The 15639-nt window shown below is 39.9% G+C and overlaps 1 protein-coding gene across 4 annotated transcripts in view; it reads right to left on the bottom strand.

Moving 5' to 3' along the window:
* The window catches only part of LOC119799257 (importin-13-like), a 49651-nt gene that overhangs the window by 22405 nt on the left and 11607 nt on the right, over window positions 1-15639 (bottom strand). For all 4 annotated transcript variants that reach the window (XR_005282833.1, XM_038309067.1, XM_038309066.1 and 1 more), the window contains exons 3-6: window positions 15232-15357; window positions 14791-15147; window positions 12129-12382; window positions 6149-6289 (exon numbers count right to left, since the gene is read on the bottom strand). Coding sequence is in view for 3 of the 4 variants with exons in the window: in XM_038309067.1 (XP_038164995.1) it covers window positions 6149-6289; window positions 12129-12382; window positions 14791-15147; window positions 15232-15357 (878 nt within the window). In the remaining variant the exon portion in view is untranslated. The remainder of the gene's footprint in view (window positions 1-6148; window positions 6290-12128; window positions 12383-14790; window positions 15148-15231; window positions 15358-15639) is intronic.

The raw sequence follows: 15639 nt of genomic DNA, 5'->3' as shown, positions 1-15639 counted from the left end.
TCACATTTCATTTGCCCAGAAACAATTTTTACTTGCCCAGTATAATGTTTGATAAATATAGTTCCTAATATTCCTTTTTGTATATATATCAATGAAACATGTTTGTTTTTTTAAATGTTTTTTGTAATTCACTATTTTTTTAAGTTTCCAGGTTCCTGGTGTGTATCTGCATGCGTCAGATAATGAACTCAAGCCTACATTACGGTGATAACATGCTTTTCAATCCTTCCTGCACATTTTTTTCAAACTAAACTTTGCTTTAAACTGTTGTGTGCTTGGAAAAATATAAATTGTAATGTTAAAAATCTAAAAAAAACTTAAAAATAAATCACAAGACAGAAGTCAATGTCACAAATGAATAACTTTTATTTTAGAGTCACGGTATGTTTATACAAGATAATACTATTAATATAATGTGACTTTTCTAGAGAATCATTATACATAGTTATTTTATTCAGGGTTTCCACAGTCTGACATCATTTCAGAATTCCCTGACTTTTAACTGACTCAGGATTAGTTTTCCCTGACTAAATAACTGCAGCCATTTGTCGTTTTGGGTACTACAGCAAAATTACCGCTAGGTGGACAAAAATCCCACTATCTGGCAGAAAATCACCCGGCTTTTTCAAATCACGCGCCTTTTTAAAATCACGTGAGAATGTGTACAAAACAACAAAAATGGCGCCGGCAACGCTTCTAGGTCGTTTTCATCAAATGTTGGTGATTTTAAATGAATTTTGAGTGATAAATAATTTTTTTTGTGATCATTGCCTGGTGGGCAAATGCAATTAAATTTGTACTCTCCCGACAATAAAAACTACTTGCCCCGGGAGATCGGGCGATGGTTAACATCGAGCCCTGTACATGCCACTCAGACCAATGTGGCGGCATACACTACTTTACTAGAACGGAGGTTAATACTGTTCAAATGGAAGGAGGCCTCACCCCCTACTTATGCTCATTGGATTAAAGCGCTTATGCAGTCATTAAAACTAGAAAACATTACAGACACTGTGAGAGGATCTATATCCAAATTTGATTCAACTTGTGAACCATTTCTAAACTTTGTGGAGAAATTAGATGCTCAATTAATTACTTGTTGAAATACATTAAACTTTAACCCCGTCCCCCTTTCTTATTTATTTTTTTTATTTTCATTTATCTGTCTCCTTTTATTTATTTATTTTTTACTCTATTTTTACTTTGGGTTATACCCCTATCCTGATTGATGCCGTTACAACTAGGCTTGTCCCGATCCGATCCACGTATCGGATCGGGCGCCGATATTGGCAAAAAATACGTATCGGCAAAGCATGTAAAAATGCCGATCCAGACTGCCGATCCAGTTAAAAAAAAAAAATCCGGTCCGTATTTTCCAGTTACGCCAATTGAAACGATCCATTCCACTATTTTGCGCCAGTGTTCCCCGACTCCGGTCCGCATTTTCCAGAACACCTTCAACACACCCACAGGTCTTTTTGGCTCTGTGTCCCGGCCTAACCATTAAAACAGGTGAATTGGAAGATAGCGGGGAAAATGTCATCCGTGTGGGATTATTTTATCCTGCATGATGAAAAAGATGATGAGGCGGAGTGTAAAACATGCCACATTAGAGTCAAGCGTGGTGGTAAGGCTGTGAGACATTTTAACACAACAGATCTGATCAAGCATCTAGCGAAATATCATCATAAAGAACATCAAGAGTTTCTAAAGAAAACCGACGACAAGAAAAAGAAAGGTCCTACACAACTAACTCTTGCAGAAACATTTGGGAAGCGTGATATGCTGCCACTTAATAGTGCGAAAGCCCAAGGGATAACAAGAGTCATTGCTGAGGAAATAATGCTGGATGACGAGCCGTTATCTCTCGTCAGTAAAGTGGGCTTTAGACGCACCATCCAACACCTGGAACCACGATACAACATGCCCAGCCGTCACTACATCCTCGAGAAAACTATCCCCCAGATTCACAAAGACGTTCGAAGTTATATTGAAAAACAAGTAGAGAGTGCAACAGCGCTTAGTTTCACAACCGACATATGGAGCTGTGCTCACCGTCCTTTATCTTTATTAAGTTTAACTGCACACTGGATTGGGCCAGACTTCAACCCCAAAAGAGCGGTTTTACATGCGCGTGAGTTAAGAGGCTCCCACACAGCGAATGCCAATACAGACGCCATGGAACATATGTTACTGGCTTGGAAGATTGATAAAAAGAGGGTCCATGTAGTTTTAAGGGACAATGCGGCCAACATGAAAAAAGCAATGGATCAGCTCGGTGTGCCCAGCCTGGGATGTTTTGCGCACACTTTACAGCTGGTTGTCCAACACGGTCTATTTGCACAGCGAGCTGTAAGCGATGCCATCGCTAACGGGAGAAAAATAGTAACCCACTTCAAGCACTCCCCCAAGGCATACTCGGAACTCGAGGATGTTGAGGAAGAGATGAATGTTGAACCGAAGCGTTTGCAACAAGATGTTAAGACCAGATGGAGCAGTACAAAGATGGACCTCAACCAGCAACCAGCTCAACCAGCTCAACCAGCAGCCTGGGCTGCTACTTTGACGAGATACTGCAGGAGAACTACACAGCAGGTCCGTCTGAGCAGCAGATCACCCCAGGGGCACTGTTTCAGTTGGAGAGCTACCTCAGTGAGCCTCCACTTGGGCATAAGAACAATCCTTTTAACTACTGGAGAGACAATCATGTTGAGGAAGAGATGAATGTTGAACCGAAACGTTTGCAACACTGCAAAAAAAAGAAATCTCAATAAGTTATTTTTTCTTAAAATAAGTGTGTTTTTCCTTGATTTGAGGAGGTAAGTAAGACACTTTGCCAATGGAACAAGACAATTTCCTTTTAAAATAAGAAAAAACTATTTTATCGTCTTATTTCAAGTAAATCTTATCTAACTATCTTATTTTAAGAGTAAAAATACTCATTCCATTGGCAAATCATCTTATTTACCTGCTCAAATTAAGGCTAAATATACTTAATTTAAGCCATTTTTTACTTATTTCTGGATTGTTTTTGCAGTGAACAAGATGTTAAGACCAGATGGAGCAGTACAAAGATGATGATTGACAGCCTAGTGCATTGTAAGCGGGCACTGCAGGCCTATGCATCGGATAGCGACAGCAATCTGCCAGCCACATTAACAGCCAACCAGTGGTCGCTGCTAGAAAAAACGGCGATAGTCCTTAAACCCTTCCAAGAGATGACCGCGGAGGTCAGTGCTGCCTCTGCCACAGCAGCAGATGTCATCCCATCTGTCCGTGTCCTGACACGCTTTCTGGACAGTGAGAGCGAAGAACACCGAGGGCTTCAAACCATGAAGGCTACCTTACTGGATGCTGTGCACACACGTTTTGACTACGTGGAAACTGAACCCCTCTATGCCGTGGCAACAATGCTGGATCCACGCTACAAAGACAAGTAAGTGATTATTATTATTATTATTAAATAATTTTATTACTATTATTATTAATAGTATTATTATTATTATTAGTATTATTATTATTTGAGTGAGTTACAAGCTATAGTACAATAATTTAATTATTTTACTCTACAGTTGTTATTTATTTCTAAATAAAAGATTCTCCACTGTAAAATCAATCAAGTGTCCCACCATGACTATGAAGCTGAGCTCAGTGGGAAATTAGTCCCTAACTATGTAGGGGAAGTGATAGACATGGGGACTGACTGCAGTTCTACTGTAAGGTGCCTTGGTAAAGCTCAATGACCGGCGTATCTGACATGGAACAACCAGACCAGGCATAGTGCTTTAGGTTAATAGAATATATTAATTAGGCTATGGATTCTTTCAAAAAAATAAAAATAAAAATCGATCATCCCCATTCTTTTTTTACAACTCGACTGCTGATTATTATTATTGTTCAGCTATCTGATCTATGTGATCTATTTTGTATGTTACTTGTTTTCATTGAACATTAATATGTGGACACTGGCTGAAACATAAAATAATTGATACATCTTTATTACATTTTATCCAAATGTTAAGGTTCTTCACTGCTGCCAACCTGGATCAGGCAAAGGAGGCAGTAAAAGTAGAGGTGATGAAAATGGAACGAGAGCTGAAGACCATGCCCTCTAGAGAAGGTGTGGCTGAACCTGAGACAGCAAAGCAACCACCAGGAATGGAGGCTGGAAGCTCAACCAGCAGCCTGGGCTGCTACTTTGACGAGATACTGCAGGAGAACTACACAGCAGGTCCGTCTGAGCAGCAGATCACCCCAGGGGCACTGTTTCAGTTGGAGAGCTACCTCAGTGAGCCTCCACTTGGGCATAAGAACAATCCTTTTAACTACTGGAGAGACAATCAGGCTCGACTACCCACCCTGGCAGCAACGGCAGCCAAGTTCCTCAGTGCTCCCTGCACCAGCGTTGAAAGCGAAAGGCTTTTTAGCGCAGTCTCACTCATCATTGATGAACACAGGAGCAGGCTGACACCTGAGAATCTTGAAATGCTCGTCTTTGTAAAAAAGAATCTCCCCATCATGCTTGGACAGCAGTCAGGGCAAACAGTTGAAGGGAGTGTGTAGATGGAGACTTGGTGTGGAGGAGATTGGGGAGTATAAGGCATTTTTGTGCAATAGTTCACTTATTATTTGCACTGATTTTTGTTTCAAGGAGTGTCTTTTTTCAAAAGTAGAGTCCTGATTCTAAGTTATTATTTTTCACTCTTGTCTGTTTTGCATTTTTATTTAAACTTACAGTAATACTTGCACCTTTAACTGTTTACGGTTTTACTGTTCACTGTGCAATTTCAGATTACTATTCATAATTTTGTCCAGTTTGTGTTTATTTCTTAATAAACAGGTAAGTTTGTTGTTACCAAGCATTGTGTTTTATTCAATCTCACCGAATTCAGCTGGCTAGATGTTATCAAGAGTACTAAAACCCTTTTCAACATGAGTCTTACAACTAAGGCTAAATACTTTAACTTAAACTTAAATACATGCTCGGATAGGCTGGTATCGGCCAGTATCGGTATCGGATCGGAAGTCCAAAAACAATATCGGTATCGGATCGGAAGTGCAAAAACCTGGATCGGGACATCTCTAGTTACAACCATTGTAACACTAGTTGTTTGATGTTGTTTATGGTGAATATACAATGGGGGAGTTTATTTACTAATGAATTGTGTAACAACAAATAATAAAAGTCATATAACAAGACTTTGTCTATTCACTCTTCCTTTTATCTGCATAACTGGTCTGGGTTCATTTGCCCTTCTCTCCTTTCAATGAAACGTCTCCACAGTTAAGGCTGATTTGAACTCAGAAACCACCTTTTTCCACTTGGATCCCCGCTCTTTTTCGCCTTCATTTCCCTTCATTGTCGCACAATCTTGCTCCCACTTCTTCACCGCCTCGGCAAATATCTAGATCCACATCTAGTTCCAGTTCCTAATTGTCCCTCTTGCTTTGTGGCATTGAATGAGACCACACTTCAAAATTGGGCATAAATAGAAAATATCTGCGACATACCTGTGACAAGCTCACTGCGACACACTGCTGCTGGGAGTATAAGCAGCCCTTTAGAGCCCTTTAGTTTTATCAAAATGATTTGAATAGAAATGAGCAAACAGCAGAGAAATTAGGCAATTAAAAGAGTGAAATAAGCTTCAGTTGCTGAATTACATCTGCAGAAAGCAAAGTTTCCATTTAATCGACTTCTTAAAAAACCAACGTTGTGTTTAAAATAAATAAAAAAGTCAACAGGGTTGACAGAAGTTGGTAAAGACGTCATTGTTGGAGTCTGCATTTTTTTTATTTTTATATTTTTTTCCTACTTGCTTTGATTCTGTTTTATTTTCCTATATTTTAATCATGTAAAGCACTTTGCATTGTCTTTGTACTGAATTGTGCTATACAAATAAATTTGCCTTGCCTTGCCTTAAGCTTTGGAGATTTCTTTGAATGATATTTGTTACATGTTTACCGAAACTTTGTGTTCAGAAAGACCAGGCAGCATGAGTTCATGGGACATTTTCTGACCAGAAAAATATTAGATTTTTGAGTTTCTGAGCAGCCAGACACCAATCAGGGAGGTCAAAAGGAAAAACTGTGCGGTCCTAAAGAGCGTTAGATTAACCATCACATCTCGATAACATCTTAAACACACCTGGAGTGGTTTTCTCCCAGTGTTACGGCGATCCGGCAGATCCCATGGCAGGTCTCCATGTCTCCATTCTGAACAGCCTCCCTGAGCTGATCCTGGAGGGCCAGCACTCGAGGAACCAGTTTCAGCAATGTGTTCACATATCTATCAACCATGAACAGACACAAAGTGCACAGAACATTAGTTTAGAATACTGCTAAAAAAGTAATTCTAAAGATATGTATAAAGCAGCAAAACAAACAAGAAGACATTTAATGGTGAGTAGAAAAGTGATTCATAGTCTTTATAGATTTACTAAAACGCATTTTAGTCCAAGTCAGTCCAAACTCTGACCTCTGATCCTGCACCCCCACCTAAAAGATCCCACATATCCACCAGGAAACCTGAAAGTCTAATCAAACCTCCTCCTTGCAGCTACGTTCCTGTCAGGAATAATTAAGTCTACAAGCTTCTGTCTCAGATACTTCCCATCACTCTGGATAAAACACACAGCAACACGTCCACAGCTCTTTGTCTGCACATGACAACCTTTAACATCACACTGCTGACAGTCAGAGGAGAGACATTTGGGGATGAAGGACAGAGTATGTGTTCCCTGAATGCCACATAAAGGATTGTGTGCGTTTGAACCCAACCATGTGAGCTACATTAGGCGTCCCTGGGGGTTTGTGGTATGCAGGAGGTGGTTTTACCCCCACAGGAATAGCAAGAAGGACGCTGGGCTTGGCTGATGAATATTTATCAATGACACAGAAAGGTTGTTGGTGGTTTTTTTCTAGGCATTTAAAACTACAAACAATGCATCAAAGCTCATAATTCTCCTCTATAGAGCTGGCCTTCCACTGCAACCTTTGATTTCCTCCTCCTAAAAAAAGTAAATAAATTAAATACAAACACTAAATTCCGAAATATTTTCCACTGTTGAATTTCATTGATTTCTTTAGAATCTTTTTTTCCTAATTACTCTAATTTTTAGTCAATCTTTAAACTAAAAGTAATTTAATTCATGCTAATTATTTCTACAGAGGCCAGGATCTGGAAGCAAATAGATACGGATGGACGGAGCAACAGAAGGGCCAACAGCAACAAGCATGAATAAACTGAGGGATGGATTAAAAAATAAATGCACACATGTAGGAATGGGGAAAAAACGAGCAGCGGGAAAATTAATATATTAAAGGAAAATTCCGTTTTTTAACACTTTTAGCCCATTTTCTGTAGTGTCCAGGATGAAATCGAATGATCGACACCAAAATTTTGACAATTGGTCCTGTCTCTGATATTTGGCTCATGCAGAATCCCCCCCTGGCTGCTTCAGAAGGCTTCCATAGTGCATGTCCGATAATGTCCTTAAAACAACCTTAAACGTTCTTTTTTTTAAATATGCTACTCACCGGGTCGTCAGCGCTGTTCAATGACGTTCCAAAAAAAGTTTTGTGAAGAAAAACCGCTCCTGTCTTGTTTTATTTAGCATTTTGTAAATCCCAGAACTATTTTTTCCGATACATCACAACCGCTTATAAACTTCCGCTTCCCGTTCGAATCTGAAGCGTTGCACACTCCAGACCACTAGTTGGTGACGGTATCCTCTACCGTCAAACTCAAAGTCCAATATGTCCTCCTCAAGAATCCACCTTTCGTATTCCATTTTCAGAGTTTTTTAAAGTGTTTAACAGAGACGTTAGCACCTCGACGTCGGAGTACACAGAGTGAAGCAGAAACACTTGGGCCTTGCGAAAAGACTACAACTAAGCGTAAACAGGCCCCATTTCCGTTTCCGGTGGCGGAGGGATATTGACTATTCCAACAGAACTCGATGGGATTTACAAAATGCTAAATAAAACACTACAGGAACGTTTTTTCTTTACGAAACTTTTTTTGGAACGTCATTGAACAGCGCTGACGACCCGGTGAGTAGCATATTTAAAAAAAAGAACGTTTAAGGTTGTTTTAAGGACATTATCGGACATGCACTATGGAAGCCATTCTGAAGCAGCCAGGGGGGGGGATTCTGCATGAGCCAAATATCAGAGACAGGACCAATTGTCAAAATTTTGGTGTCGATCATTCGATTTCATCCTGGACACTACAGAAAATGGGCTAAAAGTGTTAAAAACCGGAATAAAAAAAAAAAAAAGGTTGCTTCAATCAAAAAATATATTTTCAATTAAAAAATTATTCCCTTCAATAAAAAAAAAAAACTTTTCAATCAAAAAAAAAGTATTTGATTAAGAGACAAATGTCCTACCCATGTGTGACCCAAATACAAAATAGATCCCTTCAACCAAAGAGAACATTTTCAACAATAAAAAAAAAGTGTTCAAATGCAATTTGTTTGAGCCTCAAATATTTTATTTGCATTAAAAAACTATTTTCTATGATTGGAAACGTTTATCTTTTCATTGAAGTTACTTTTTTATTGATTCTTTTGTCGGTTTGTGTGAAATAAAGACACAAATGTCCTACCCATTTTATGGTCCAATCAAAAAACAATGTTACTTCAATTAAAAAAGTTGCTTTAAACAAAAACAAAAATGGACTTCTATCAAATAAAACATTTTCAATTAAAGAAAAGCAGTGTTCAAATGTATTTTCTTTGAGTCTAAAATATATTTTTGCATTCAAATACTTTTTTCTTTGATTGAAGTTTTTTTCATTTTTTTGTGAAGATTTTTTTTATTGAAAATATATTTTTTGATTGAAGCAACCTTTTTTTTTATTGAATTATAAAGAAACAAATCTACCTTCATACCTTACTTTATGAAAAAATCCATCAATCCACACCATATACTAAATGCTGAAATGGTGAGAAACTAATTAATAAAATAACCGCCAACTATTAACTTTGGTGATGGGACTGAATCTTTACCAGTAATGTAATGATACATAGGCTCTAAAAGAGACCATATACTGAGAGAATAACCAGTTACAGTAGCAACTAAGACAAAATAAAAAAAATATATAAACATATCAACATAGGATTGAAAACTTTCCTTTTTAGAAATGCTTACAATTGCTGATTTTTAGATTTTTTTTTTTTTTAAACAGGCTACGTATGCCTTCAAATGTATTGATTTTAATGATTGTCTTTTACTCTGTTTTTAATGTTATGGTCTTTTAACCTTTGTTTTAATTTTCCCTTTTTGAACTGTAGCACTTTGAGATTTGAATTCAAATTTAAAGTGCGTTACAAATAAAATTCATTATTATTATTATTATTATATCCAGAAAAGATTAAACATCTTTGGATTATATACAGATATTGTATTTATTTTTTTCTACATATTTTTGCCATTTACACTTCATATGGAATGTGTTTTATATCTTTTTTAATTCCAAATGTTTATTTATATAAAAATGTTCATCGACTAAAAATATTTCTTTTTAGATTAATTGAAAAAAAATGTCTATAGATTAGTTGATTACAAAAAGGATCGATAGCTGCAGCTCTACTGTACACATCTCACATTAGCAAGAAGACTGATAAGAGAGGCCCACGCATTGAAAGGTTAATAAGCGATTCAAGCCATGTGCTCGTTAGGTGTTTTAGTGCAACATGCTCATTAAAAGATTTATATATTTATCCATCATTGTAATCAGGGCAGGATCGTTGGCAGCTTTACATGTTAAGCATTTGTAAAGTAAAACACAGAGCAGAGACTGTATGCAGGGTTTTAAGGGTGGGACGGCTGCCTGAGCCTTTGAGACGGCGCTCAGGGAAGTAGTAGCAGAATAACAGCAGCACTCTGTGCTATCAATGGGCAGTAACAGTAGAACGATTGCTGCGTTCACATCAAGTTGCTTAACCCACAGAAAACACAAGGTTGGTCAACCACTAACAGGGCTGGGAAATTAATTGCATTGTTTTTTTGTGTGAGATTTTACGGCACTAGTAGCTAATTTTTTCGACAGTAGGCTCACAGAGATGCGGCAAAAGGACCACAGGTCGGAATCGAACCCACGTCAGCCGCGTCAAGGACTAAGGCCTCTGTACATGGGTCGTGTGTGCTAACCACTGCCCCACCGAAGCAAGGCCAATTGATCGCATTTGGATTGTAAAAAAATGCAAGGTTCAAATCGCAGAGACAAGAGTAAGACATTAAATCTTTCCCTTCAGCCCTCTAGAGGGCGGTAAAACTGCTGAGGTGGGGTTGTCGCCACACAGAAAGGTAAAGAGTTGCAGCTAGCACTCAGATCCGTGCATGCAAGTAGAAGTTAACACTTTTTCACACCAAGGTTACAGGAAATTTCTGCAACAATGGACTTAAAAAAGTAAGATTTTAAAAAACTAAAACTAGGGGTTGAAACATCTACAAGCCTGGGGCGAGCGCAAAGGAAATTGAGGTAAAATTTCTGTCGCAATATTGGTTAAAAATAATCATCATTTTGATTTTTGGCAAAATCGTCCATCCCTACCACTAAACATGTAAATCTACAGTAAAAATGCAATTTAAATGCAAGTGAAAAAAAACCTTTTCCAGAAAAATAATAAGTAAAGGGAAATGAAGAATTAAATGAAATGTAAACATGAAACACGGGTTAAATTCACTAATTTCCCTCCAGACCTGTTATGGGCTGAGGAGCCATTATCATCGGCCTGTCATATCAGGAAATGCCTGAAATCAGCAGTGCAGCCTGAATGAGTCCCTACTGGGGAAAACTCAAACACTAGACTGGACTCTAGCCTCAGCGTCTCACCAAGTTCAGCAGCGCTGACAGGAATAGCTCTCATCTTGGATGTCTGAGTGCCTCCCTGCCTGTGTGTTGGTGTGTCCATGAGCACACTCAAACCATCATTTATTTTTAATAAGGCGACTTTCAGACAGAGGTCACGCTCTCTCTGACTCCTTGGTGTGTCTGTGGGGCCATCAAACAGCCAACTATGCTTTTATCCATTTCGGCTCTAAAAAGATGAAATTTCTAAAATCATGTCTCTGCTAACTCATCATCTCCTGTTCTTGCATCCATCCAGCTGTTTCACACTGAATCCCCCCCCCCCCCCCCCCCCCTTTTGTCCCTCTGTTCCCCTCTGCAATTATTGCAACACTCTGAGACAGGGGAAATGGGTTGCCTGGCAACAGGATGCAGCTGGACCAATAGCATTCCCCCAAATGACTTGACTGTAATGTGTTTAAACAGAGGAGGAGAACAAGAGACAGGGAGGAGGGCTCTGCACTGATGGCGAGAGGTGAGGAGAGAGAACAGAGAAAACGGGCAGACGAGGTGAAAAGCACAGAACTGAAAGAAAACCAAGAGGCAGGGGAATTTAAAAAAATATGATTTCCTTTATAAGGATGACAGGGAAGAACCTTATAACTGCTTCCGTACATTCATTTATTTCCATCATTATTCATGGCAGCTCAGAGAACAGAACGCTACAGTTTCTAATGAGCAGAAAAAAGTTAATATAAAAGTCAACTTTTCTCTGCTTAAAGAGAAAACAGCTCCATTCTAGTGTGCTGTAACGATGGTGGTAACTTAATGAGCCGAACCATATGCTAGCCGTGATGCCCCTGTGGTCAGTGACCTGCCAGCAGCAGCCTCTGCTGCCCACCGCCCCGGTCTGTGTGGGATTACAGAGAATAAAGCCTTATATTCCTGGGCTCCGTCACACCTCCCCCCCCCCTCCGCCTTCTGAGCTTCTCTTCCTTTTCTCTTAGCACAGTCCCATCACCCCCGCCTGCTTTGTCTCCAGGGGAGGGGTAATGGGTGCCTGCCATGTCTGAATCAACCGGGGCATGATGACATCTCTCCCCAGATCTGTAACCATAGTAACACCATCCAAGCAAGAAATGCTGCTTTCCTCCTCTTGGCTGTGCGCTTGCCCTCTACCAATCCTTTCTTCCTTTAATCCATCCCTTCCTTGTGCCTTCTAGTACCACCCTGCCAATGTTTCCCCCGCTTTACCGTACTTAAGCATTAACTCGCATATAATTCATCTTATAAGCACAACGGTCAAATAGGCAACAGATGTTAACCATACCTTTGGGAGTCGGGTTGAGAAATGGCGTTGACTATTGCCTCCACCGCCGTGTCGAAGAGCTCCGGGTCAGACAGGGCACTGAAGCAGTCATGCACCAGGCCTTCACTCTCGTTTAGAGGCACATCCAGCAGCACCCATGACGACAGACAGCGCAGCACCCGGGCTTTGACTGCCCCGGGGCTATCCGTCCGCCGGAGAAGCTGCTGCAGTAAGGGACAGACTGACCCCCACTCTCGGCCCAGAGCTCCTCGAACCTGGACAGGGAGTAAAACAAACAAAAACACATCACTTCCTGAGCCTTTATATAGTTATGCTTCACACAGACTGATTATCTTTAGGCGTTTGTTTTCCTGAAGTTTGATAATTGTTTGATAAAATTTTTTCTTTTCTGTTTCTGAGAGAATAAAAAAAAAAAAGGATTTTAATATTGACATATTAGCAAACTGAAAAGCATGTCTGCACTGGATGAGTGCAGCATGGCATGGAGGCCATCGGTATAGGTGGATGTGTTGCGCCCTTTAGGTCATTTCCACTGCTGCGCTGATGTAGGGCTGAAACAATTAATCGGATTAATCGATCATGTAAATAATCTTCAACTAATTTAGTGATCAATTAATCGTTAACTCCACTATACAGAATGTAAAATATGCCTTTTGCTGACAGAGCGACCCATTTAAAATAGTCATTATATCAAACTTGTGAAAAAATATACAAACATTTTGCATTTAGGACGTAAAAAAAAACTTTTTCCGTCCAGAACTCCTCAAGTGGAAAAGTTTTTGTTTCATCTGGTTTAATTTTGTAAAAAAATCTTTAAGGAACCTTTGGCTATCCACGTATTAATCGAAAAATGACTGACAGCAAATTAATCGTCAGTTACGGCCCTAATTTGATGTCTTTCATCTCCCTTTTGATAATACTCCATAGATCCCAGGTCAGGCCCGGTTGCTGGTCGTTCCAGTGCAGTGACACACTGAGCCTGGTTCTGCTGGAGGTTTCTTCCTGTTCAAAGGGAGTTTTTCCTCTCCACTGTCGCTACAAGCATGCTTAGTGTGAGGGATTGCTGAAGAGTCAATGAGACGATGCAATTAGCTGGTTTTCCTTAGATAGAAAACTTTGAATCAGTCTGACTGGATGATCTGGTGAACTCTAAATTCCCTTGAGATGACATGTGTTGTGAATTGGCTCTATAGAAATAAACTGATAACAGGGACATCAAAGCAGATATCAGTTATTTTGGCAGTGCTAGAAAATAAAGTCAGTATTTCCATAAAGCTTCTCTGAGGAAGGAAGCATTGAGCACCCTAAAAATGTCCTGGCAGATGACGGGCTGGACCAGCATGAACTGGCATCACCCACTGTGGAAGCCTCCCACTGGACGCTTGAGAGAAATGAATTCTGTCTCTATCCACTGGTCCTCTATACTTCTCCATGAGGGCCAGTGTTTTTTAATCAAACTTTAATCTGAGAAGATGACTGAACACTTTGCACCAGAATGGTCCTTTTCCCCCTTGAGCCCAGGGAGGAGGTTTCTGTTGTCTCTACACTGCAAAAAACTTAAATCTAAATAAGTAACTTTTTCTTCAAAAAAGTGCATTTTGTTCTCGAATTGAGGAGGTGAGTACGGTGGCCCTGAAGTGCAAACTGCAACTACAAATCTAAAAGCGCAACGACATTAAGGAAATCGCAACTACATAAAGCAAAGTGCAACTACATTAAGGAAAACACAATTATATGAACCTAATGGAAGCGGGTAGGTACCAGTGGGAAACATGAGACATTGCTGATTGGACGACGGCGCCGTTTGACCCTTGAACCGGAAGTCATTCTGCCTGCTGCGGCTTTTGAAAACATGGATATTGTCGGCGCCCCAAACATAGCTGCCGTTATCCAGGAATATTTTGAATCAGGACATACGTACGAGGTGATACTGGATATGCTCAAGACTAATCAACAAATTTCAGTTAGTTTGCGTACACTGAAGACACACTTAAAAGAAGCTGGACTGTTTAGACGACGCAACTTCCAGTTCAAGGGTCAAATGGCGCCGTCGTCCAATCAGCGATGTCTCATGTTTCCCACTGGTACCTACCCGCTTCCGGTAGGTTCATGTAATTGTGTTTTCCTTAATGTAGTTGCGCTTTTAGATTTGTAGTTGCAGTTTGCACTTCAGGGTCACCGTAGGTAAGTGAGACACTTTGCCAATGAAACAAGACAATTTACATTTAAAATAACAAAAAAAAATGCATTGTCTTATTTCAAGTGCAAGTGGTGTATCTAATTATTTTATTTTAAGACAAAAAATATTAATTCCATTGGAAGATCATCTTATTTATCTACTCAAAGGGTAAATACACTTAATTTAAGACATTTTTACTTATTTCTAGATAGCTTTTGAAGTGTAGAAATATAACAGGCAGCTACAGGATATAGTTTGTGTTAAGTCTTGTCAAGTTATACTTTTCTGAGAAACTGTACTTCGGGCTTTCATTATCTTTAAGCAAGAAACACCAAATTGCTGTTAGATAACAAATAAAAAGTATATCCCTTTAACTTATCAAAGACCTTCTAATGATACTGAGATGAACCTGAATGTGTCTGATAGCTTCATTAATCACTGATGCCAAACAGGTGGTCACAGTCGGCGCTGGGCGGACGTTACCTGCCCCTTTCGGTACTGTGGCAGGCGGCTGGTCTGGAACTCCTCCGGCAGCACGGTGAGCAGTTCCAGCAAAGCCAGGCAGCGTGCCCGGCCATCCACGCCTCCCCCCTCCTCCTGAAACACTCGCACCATCTCTGCCACTGCGCCGGGCCAGGCTTCGGGCATCGTGTTGAGAGCCAAAGAGGCCAGGGCCACGCACAGTCGGGTGAGAACCATTTTGGAGCCGGAGGAGAAGCACGCTATCTGGGAGAACAGCTGGCTCTTCAGGGACTCGTACTGGTCTGTAGGGATGTCCGACCAGTACCTGGAGATTTTGGTGTGAAGAGCACTGGCCCCGAAGTACTGAATCTCAGGAACCTAGGACAAAACACACGAGTTAAAACAATTTCTCTCATTCTTTTTGGTTAAATCTTCATCACGGAGTTTGTTAAGACGATGTACCTTTTCTGGGCTAAGCAGGGCCCAACTAAACTGCCAGGCCTGAGGTGAAACTTGTGCTTGCATCAGCCATTTCTGGGCCAGATTCTTGTTCTCTATGTTTGGGTCGTAATACAACTGATGGAGAGCCTGGAAACAAGAAATTAACACAGCAGTTAGAGGTTTATACACACACTAAATGCCTCATAATTCAATGCCTCATAACTACCCTCAACTTATTGGGATAAACATCAGCAACTGATGATTTCATTAACTATTAAGCACTAATTATTATATCAAAATTTTTGATGTTGACACTAAAGACAAGCAAAAAAAAAAAAAAGAATAAACACCAGATCTGTGTAATAATAGTTAAAGATTGTGACATCTGCTGTTATACAGGTATTTGGTTCTCCTCATAGAATAGAAAAT

The sequence above is a fragment of the Cyprinodon tularosa genome, unplaced genomic scaffold (assembly GCF_016077235.1).
Source record: "Cyprinodon tularosa strain WSP-4 unplaced genomic scaffold, ASM1607723v1 ctg656, whole genome shotgun sequence".
Taxonomy (NCBI): Eukaryota; Metazoa; Chordata; class Actinopteri; order Cyprinodontiformes; family Cyprinodontidae; genus Cyprinodon; species Cyprinodon tularosa.
This window is presented reverse-complemented; position numbering and strand designations above follow the sequence as displayed.